Below are 9,230 nucleotides of genomic sequence, written 5' to 3' on the forward strand. Positions count from 1 at the left end.
GATCAGCGAGTGTGTAATAACATTATCGTACACAGAATCCATTACATGTCACATAAAACGGTAGTGATTATATACTCTTTGATGTCACAGAACTAATTAAAACGGAGATGGCATATGGACGGTGAATCTTTATTTTTGGCAAATGACAACGACTACTTCAAAATTTAAGGAATGTCCAAATTCAAAATTCAATTGTGTATACATAATTGATAGAAAAATAAAATAATCAAAATAAACTGAGGTATACGATACCTAATGAATATGGTTTTAGTTGGTTATTGGGAACGCTAAACTCATTGCCAAATAATAACCAAAAAAAACGTATGAATACTATATGCCATAATAATATAAGTTTGGGGAATCGGGCAATGTATTGAATAAAAATAAACATTTTTATCAAAAGGGAAGTTTCGGCTCTGTTTGTGCAGTAAGTATGAAGCTTTTCCTCTCATAAACTAAAACTAGTTTTTTTTAACTGTCTTCGTTGTGGCAAAATCTTTTAACTGGTCATTTCGTTCGAATTGCATATTTTGCAATGAAACTGGACAAACTGGCACATTGCCAATTAAATTCCAGAAATAACATATTTGTTACGCGTCTGTAGCAGAATGTTTATTAACCTCCGTATTACGATCGATCTTCTAAAAGTGTAACATTAAAATGGACCGTCAAAACATTCATTCTAGTGTCCATAGCTCTTTCAGAAGTCGAGATTCTACTTCTTCCACGAGAAGTGATCCTCGGGAAAAGATTAAGGATTGCCTTCGAAAATTTATAGCGTTTATGTTCACCCAAGTGGGTGTTGGTGCACTTGTTGTATGCTATGCAATACTAGGAGCTGCTGGTTTCATGCATATAGAAAAAGATAGCCCAGATGAGCAATTAGAAAATGTGAAACAGTGGAGGCAAAGTTGTGTTGAGCAGCTCTGGAATATTACCAACAGATATAATGTACTCAATCAAACACAATGGATATACAACAGCAACCATGTCCTAAAAATATTCCAAAACAATATTTCAAATGCTATTCATCAAGGTTACACTGGACGCACACCTGAAGACATTTGGTCTTTCCCTGCAGCCCTTATGTACTCCCTATCTGTTTTTACAATGATTGGGTATGGAAATGTAGTGCCAAAAACTGCTTGGGGCAAAGTCAGCACAATAGCATATGCCTGTTTTGGAATACCAATTTATATACTTTATTTCTGCAATATGGGAAAGGTATTAGCTCAGTCATTTAAATGGTTATACATCACAGCACATGAGTGTAGCCGACGAGAAGATGCATTGATTGAGGATGGAGAAATGCAACCAATAAAAAGAAAAGTCACTGTTCCTTCCACAGCATGCCTGTGGGTTATATCATTTTATATACTATCAGGAACAATAATGTTTGGTGCCTGGGAGAAGTGGAACTATTTAGATTCAACATATTTCTGTGTTATTAGTCTGTGTAAAATTGGATTTGGTGACTTTGTACCTGGTGCAAATATTGCAGATTCTGCTGAAGGGTCACACTTGAAGCTCGTTATTAACTTCATATATGTTCTTCTTGGCATGGGGCTTGTTGCGATGTGCTATAACTTAATGTGTGAGGATGTACAGGTCAAAGTGCGAGAACTACGAGAAGAATTGAAGAACTGCTTGGATGATATAACTCTGAAGATAACTGTGTGTATGAATGACACTAAGTATTATCATCAGCGTCAAACAAGAAATGTTAAATGAGTATGTTGTATTATTTTTGATTTAGTGTAATAACAATAATATTCTAAAATTATTTATAAACTAGCATCTGAAATATAACTACAGTGAAGGTAAGAGAATTGCGCAAAATTTAAGTTATAACAAAAGAAGTATAGTTTTATTTTTCTAATTATTTTTAATGTGTTTTTGGGAGGGAACTGGCTTCCTTATCACTTTCACCTTTTTAAGTCAACTTTTTGGTATCAACATCGTCCATATCTTATTATTTCATTCTGTATGTAAACTATTTATAAATATTTTTTATTAAAGGATTTTTTACTAATTAAATAGATGTTTCTTTTGAGTGTTTTCTTTTCAAAATCGTAAAGTATTTTATGTATTGGCAAAGTATCTTTTACTGATTACTCCTGTCTTTTTTCGTCACAGCGTCAACAGAATTTGAAAAAAAGTAACGGAAGCCGAGTGCTTTACTTAAAAAAATGCAATTAGACTGATTTAGTTTTTATAAATAATTTGCTTATAAATCTGTTTTCGTTGTAGTGGGCACTGAGGTTATATAGGAAATATTTGATAATAGCGATGATGTCATGTAAATTGGTTCAGATATGCAGCTAGGCAAGTAGGCTCTGCCGCGATGTTGCCTCTTCGGCTGCGTCGCGTAAGTGGACACGAGGGCCGTGAGAATGACATATTGTTTCACCCGCCACGCTCGAAGCCACCGACGCCTGAGACGTTGGTGTTTTTCGGTGGAGATGTGCAGGTAACTGAAAAAGGCGGAATCTTGGTATTATGAATAGTAATAATATGTATGTATTTATTCGGAATCTTGGTATTATTAATTTAATAATATGTAGATTTCTATTGAGGAATCGCACGGCTGGATTTGTATTTCATTAAATATATATAGACACAACTATGTCTGTCCTGTTTGCTATAAAACGAAACATCCTATTATGTTATAGACTGAGTTCATTAACGGCGGTCCAGTAGTTTTGGAGATTATTCAATGCTAACCAAAAAGCAATAAAATCTTTCCTCTTAATCTTAGTACAGTTAAGGAAAAGTCCCTTCTCAATTCTCTTCACATGTTTTGCTCCAAATAATGTTTGTACTTAACTTTTCTAGTATAGGTGCAGTGGGTTCAATGGTATAAAATATATATATATATTGAGTACGGCTTAGTGTATTAATTATATATATGATATAATCATTTAGAGGTTTTAATTGATAATGTACTTAGTTAAATTAGTTTATAAAAGTATTTGTAGAGTAAAAACTCTTCAATAAAAATAAATAAGTAAAAAGATACTGACTCGTTGGACCGACCAACTTAAAGTCCTTTTAGGCTTTAGTATGAGACAGGCGAAAGCTTACCAAAGACAAAGGTTGTGCAACACAACTCGGCTTCAGAACGCGACTAAAGAAAGAAGAGACACTAGTAGATTGTAGACAAGTGTATAATTTTTGTATTTTATTCAATTAATAGTAAATTACAATAACAAATTTTCTATGATACAGTATTACAATTTAAAAAAAATCAGTTGCGCCACAACCTCTTTAGTTCTGGGCCTCAGATTTCTGAATCTGTTTAATGATCATTTATAAATCTAATAGGCAAGTAGGTGATCAACCGCCAGTGCCTGACATACGTCGTCGACTTTTTGGGTCTAAGACATGTCGGTTTCCTCACGATGTTTTTATTTACCGTTCGAGCGAATGTTAAATTCGCACATAGAGAACTCCACTGATTCGCCGGTGATCGAACCTACGACCTCAGGAATGAGAGTCGCACACCGTAACCACAAGGCCAACACCGTTCTTATCTTTTAAATGTCAATATACCGTCTCTGAAAATAAGTAAATAAAATGTACTAAGTACCAACACACGTGTTTGTAAACGCTCGTTAATGCTATGTGGGTGGTATATTCATATACGCGATTATGAGCCTTAAGTTTAGTATATAATCAATATATAATATACAAATCTAAAAAGCCTAGTCGGTCGCTGGACTGGCTGGTTTTAACACCAATTTTGATGAACAGGATTACGAGGAGGTTATGCAAGCCCACCGTGATAACAGGAACTACGTGACATGGAGTCTGGAGAACACGGCGCGTCTGCTGAGCGAACACTTTCCGACCAAACACATCGTAGTCGTGAGACCGGCTCGGTGAGTGTTTATGAACTCGTGACTTTCATCGATAACGGTGTACTAGAGTCAAATGTTTCCTTTGTAAACGAGGCACGTTCACGTCACCAGCATAGAGTACAAGAGCTTCAGCTGCTATGACAACTTCGTCCCCAGCAGCAACGCCGGAGTTCCCGAACACACGCCCACGCACAGTGCGCTGCACCACCTCGAGAAGTGAGTGAGAATATAATGTTATATATCGTGACTAAGAATGGGAACCTATCACGGCTAGATAATATAGTATAATATAGATATAAGCTATGATTTGTAAATAAACATTTAGGCCATATGTTTCTGTTGTTAAGTTCTGTTCCCATATGTTCCCTTCAGATATTTTTTCACGCAGATGAAGTCTAGGCTATACTTAAACTAAGAAAATGACCGATTGTCAGATTGCTCCGAGAGGTGGGCAGCAGAGTAAAGGCGATGCCGGTGAGGCAGTTGTGTGAGGCCGTGGTCTCTCTCTTCTCGGATGATGTCCAGCAGGTAAGAAATAACTCTCAAACCCATAAACAGTTATTTAGATGCGTTATCCGTAGAACTGGAGTGGTAAAAGTAGCGCTCCCTAATTCTTGCAACTGAATGGAATTCATAAAATTGTTTATGTATAGTTAGTTATTCATAAACAATTTTGTGAAGTGTTTTTTTATTATTTTGTATATGTACCGAAATGGTATTCTTTCAGAGCTGTAGTCGGAATGATAGCGACTCAAACGGCGGAGCTAAATGTGATGCAGTTAAAGGAGAGAGCGACGACGATGACACGCAGTGAGTAGGTTTTGTTCCAATGGATGTCGTCTTTTAATTTACTTATTTTTTTAAGTATTAAGTGATAAAGATTTTTCGTATACCTAATTCGGATTCCGTCGGACATTTGCATTTTACAAAATATTAAAAAAATCCCTTTAAATTGATTTTTCACTCACTCATTTGTCATACAACTGTTTTAATAAAAAGTCGAATACGTAAACGAGACCAAAACGAACACTACGGACAGAGCCTCCGCAGCCGTGAGATGGCGCGAAGGCCTCCTGTTGGCCGAGAGCAAGGTGTCGGTGATGGGCTTCAGCAAGGGCTGCGTGGTGCTGAACCAGTTCATCTACGAGTTCCACTACGCCAAGACTCTCACGCCCTGGGACAAGCACATGTGCAGGTACCCGTTGGTTTTGTTATGTGATGCGTTTGCATGTATTCAATCCCTCGAAATGAGTAGTTCTGATATGTTCGGTTAGATATTATCCCTTTCCCTCGCAACTAGTGCTACGCAGGCTGCTTCTAATTAATTTGCGATATTTGTTTTAAAATAACTATTGTGTGCGAATGACAGTGGCATATTTCGGCACCACTTGCTGCAGTGATGATGTGGTGCAGTTTTCTCGTGTCAGCTGGTTGAGCTCGGTTAAGGCACGACGCGTGACATGCGCTCCAGGTTGAGTTTCCTTGTATGGGAAGCCGGTGAAGTCATGCTCACTTGAATGTGCCTGTACCTTGAATAATGGTTGACTAAAATGATGGCTCCACGTCATGCTTGTGAGCAGGGTTATAGTTTGATGTCTGCCGATTCAAATTTAATGACGTGGAATAAATGATACCTGTATCTTATATTCCATATTAACATATTTTATTTTAGATATGCTTGTTGGTACATAATTATTGTTAGTTGTAATATTTAGGAAAAAGTGAAAAATTCATCAGGCGCTCGAACACTTTCTAAACGTAATTATTTTGCAGGTTCATAGAACGCATCCAATCCATGTGGTGGCTGGACGGAGGCCACGCCGGAGGGAAGAACACCTGGATCACGGCTCGCAGTCTGCTGGAGACGCTGGCGCGACTCGGTACGTTAGTCGCTGAATCGCGCTTCACGTAGGCCATTTCGTTTCTGACGGACGGACTGACAGTCAATAGCGATAGGAATAGAGAGACCACAAAATTAATTAAGGTGCAAACGAAACATCAAAACGGTCGCGAAAGTCTCACACCTGTGCGTGCTCCACCTTTCAGACGTAAACGTATACGTGCACGTCAGTCCGTATCAAGTGAACGACGAAGGCCGACCTTGGATCGGAAGAGAAGAGAAGACTTTCAGCTCCTTACTTCACAGGCTCGGGGCTAAGGTCAGTTTCAAACGATCCTTTGTAATTTTATTGTTTTGGTTATCCGTGGCCGTATCGTAAGTTTCGCACTCTCGCCCTCCCAACTATGCTTTTTATATTTTTGTCAGCTAATGAGAGTTCTCGCCTCGCAATGTGTGCGCAGATCGAGCGGTACGTGCACGCAGAGGGCGGCACCCGCTACTCGCTGATCACGCACTTCAACGTGCTCGCCAACTTCAAACAGGTGCAGGACTCGCGCTCGCCCGACCCTCACGACGTGTCCGACGATGAAAACTAAATGTTTCGGAAAATGTTGCTTTTATGGCGCAATTCAGTTTTCACTTTCGCCGAGAGATTTATTTACAATTACAAAAGAAACGTCGAAAGATTGTATGTGTTGGCTAAATTCTATTTTCAGAGTCTAGAAACGGTCCCGAGATATATTTTGTTAAGAGTGTTCAAAATTATCTTTATATTTACGAAAAGAAATTATACACTCGGAGGTTGAAACGAAACGTCCGTAGCCGACTTACGCCCTGATAGTTTCGTTTGACTTTTTACTCATTAATTTTATTGAATTAAATCATATCGTTAAAACTGATCTCAATTACTCAAATGTAATAATTTATAAAAAATAAAGATGATATTTTGAACGTAACATTGCTTTTCATTTGGTAGTTTGGAAGGGGAAGGTGTACGGTTCCTGGGTCATCAGGTGGTAGAAATAATAGAAGATTTGTAGATTACCTTATATTCACCACTTCCGTATAACAATAGAATATGAGCGATATAATAGAATTATAATAAAATTATAATTAAACAATTGAAGAGAGTGCCGACGTCTGGCTATGCTCTCGGGGTGTAACTCCCATGACTTCGTTTAATGCAGATGAAGAGAGTGCCTGCGGACGGCTATACTCTCGGGGCGTGACTCCGACGATTTAGGAAATCGTCCTGCTTATAACTAATCCAAGTGAACAACCACAGCACGTACATACATTTAAATATTTTCACGTTTATAACTGAGCATGATGTGTGAGCCTTGTCACGTATATAGAAAAACATCACGCTTATAAAACTAAGAAAACCTAAGTGAGCAAAATGTACAGCCTTGGCTCGTACATACTCCCACAGGCAAAAAGTGCAAGATGAATATGTAGTGCTTTACAATAATAATTCAATGTATGCTTAACAGTCTCTAGGACACTAAAGTCTTTAAACTTATATTAACACTTCTGACACAATTTCACAGCACTATCACTAGCACTAAGATATACTGGAGCCCGGTCCCGGGTGGCTTCTCCTGAGGCCACTGCGAAACCGGTTGCTGATTCTGCCGATGTTACACCTACTGCTCCGTGACGTCTCCTGATCTTCATATGATTGTAATATCCTATCCACTAAATGTCCTGAGCACATATTGAGAACTATCATGAGCATAAAAAGTACAATACTGATTTGGTGAATTACCTTACATTACATTACCTAGGTTAAATATAATTATTATAAAATGCAACCGTATCTCGGTAATTTGATATCTATATTATATTCATTGTATGTGACGTCTTTCACAGTAGGTCAATCAACTATCTAACATGTGATATTTTGCTGAACTGGCATTCCACTTATTGTTTACGATATCCACTCATATGTTTTATATATATATCGTTTTCCACTTTATAAAATGATTTATGTATATTGATGTATGTATAATAATAACTTTCGCTCAATATTAAATGAAATGTTTCGACAATGTATGTTATTCATAAATGGAACTGAACATACGAGTCTCGGCTTTGTATCCTTAAAGGAATTTTAAGAATAACTTTATATATGGTGCTTTTCTTTCTTTTCCTTTGATTACTCATATTTGACTCATAGCATTGCATAACTGAATAAGTTTGTTTTATATTACTTTTACGAAGTCCTGTATCTGTGAGCCTGCTATAGTGCGAAACGATAACGTTGCGCAATCTTCCCCTTTTACGAAATATATCACCTTTCATTCTAACCTTTCTTTTTGACCTTCCTGGAAATTCCTTTCTTTTCTTAACTCCTTTTTTCTTCTTTTTTATTCCAAATTTCTGCTTTTTGTCGAAAGCTTGTTGCTTATATTTCTTGCCTTTATTGATAGGCAAAACATTAAATTTGCGTGCAACCCTCTCTGATCTATGGTTTCCCGGTTCCGTATATAATTGAATCGGTGCTTCTAACAAAGGCTTAGACAATACTAAGCTACGATTTAAGTTTTTATTCTTTTGAAAAGACACGAGCTGAGACACACTTTCTTTATCTTCTGCGTCTTGCTTGTTTTGTAAGTAGTTCATGCTTTCGTTACCCGTTTCGTTATCGCGATGTGATTTGTCTTCTCTGATTACTTTACAACCAAGTTCCGTTTGCTGTTCTATGGATTGCAATGACGGCTTGCTAGATTCAATAGATAATTTACTATCAATGTTCTTCTTCGTACACAAATTGGAATTAAACGTATTTGTAATATGAATTGAAGAACCAGTCATTGTATCTTGACCTGTACTTTGTTGTAGGGTCCCTCCTACTCCAGAGATGACGCTATCATGCTCCATTCTGTCTGAGATTAAAGATTTTACTACGCTTTCTGCTAGTTCGGCTACTCCTACGCCTTGATAAATATCTGCATATATACTGTGATTATCCATAGGTAATTTACTACCTGTTTGCTTCTTAGTATACACATTGGAATAAGAAGTATTTTTACTATGAATTGAAGAACCGGGCAGTGTAACTAGACCTGTACTTTGATGCAGAGTCTCTCCTACTGCGGAAATTATGCTATGACGCTCCATTCTGTCTGAAGTTACAAATCTGGCCACGCTTTCTGCTAATTCGGCTACTCCTACGCCTTGATAAATATCTGCACATACACTGTGCTCGTTCTCATTTTCTCCTAAACGTTCTTCCACTTTTGCCGAAGACGAATAATTTTTCTCATACGATGTATATTGAAATGATCGCTCTCTTTGCGTAGAATAATAATTTACATTTGAATTAAATAGTGCATGGTGCAATATAGTATTATGTTTTTGGGAACAAATCTTACATCTTTTATGCGAGAAGCAATGTTCCACGTCATGCTTAAACAAACAATTTGTGCAAAGCTGCAATCTTAAAATGGTATCAACCCTTTCATTAAAATCTTTTTCTAACAATGATCGACAATTAAACAGGCCATGATTAGACAAGTTGCATAATT

At 37.4% G+C, this 9,230-nt stretch overlaps 2 protein-coding genes across 6 annotated transcripts; both read left to right on the forward strand.

The window, feature by feature from the left end:
• Nucleotides 1-111: 111 nt before the first annotated feature.
• On the forward strand, nt 112-6,656 carry LOC110992032 (mitochondrial protein C2orf69 homolog). 5 transcript variants are annotated; one of them, XM_022257680.2, is made up of 10 exons: nt 112-427; nt 2,314-2,470; nt 3,754-3,881; nt 3,954-4,076; nt 4,295-4,388; nt 4,588-4,670; nt 4,900-5,055; nt 5,634-5,740; nt 5,907-6,019; nt 6,127-6,656. In XM_022257680.2, the coding sequence occupies exons 2-10, from the start codon at nt 2,345-2,347 to the stop codon at nt 6,205-6,207; spliced, it is 1,011 nt and encodes a 336-aa protein (XP_022113372.1). In that variant the 5' UTR covers nt 112-427; nt 2,314-2,344; the 3' UTR covers nt 6,208-6,656. The 5 variants fall into 5 exon arrangements, with proteins under 5 accessions (XP_022113372.1, XP_022113369.1, XP_022113368.1 ...); XM_022257677.2 differs by having other exon boundaries at nt 113-427; nt 2,251-2,470; nt 6,162-6,656; XM_022257676.2 differs by having other exon boundaries at nt 114-427; nt 6,162-6,656.
• On the forward strand, nt 427-1,732 carry LOC110992031 (TWiK family of potassium channels protein 7). The gene has a single exon (XM_022257675.2). It carries the CDS (start codon nt 661-663, stop codon nt 1,729-1,731), a length of 1,071 nt encoding a protein of 356 aa, XP_022113367.2. The 5' UTR covers nt 427-660; the 3' UTR covers nt 1,732.
• Nucleotides 6,657-9,230: the final 2,574 nt, after the last annotated feature.

This window comes from Pieris rapae, chromosome 8, assembly GCF_905147795.1.
Source record: "Pieris rapae chromosome 8, ilPieRapa1.1, whole genome shotgun sequence".
Classification (NCBI taxonomy): domain Eukaryota; kingdom Metazoa; phylum Arthropoda; class Insecta; order Lepidoptera; family Pieridae; genus Pieris; species Pieris rapae.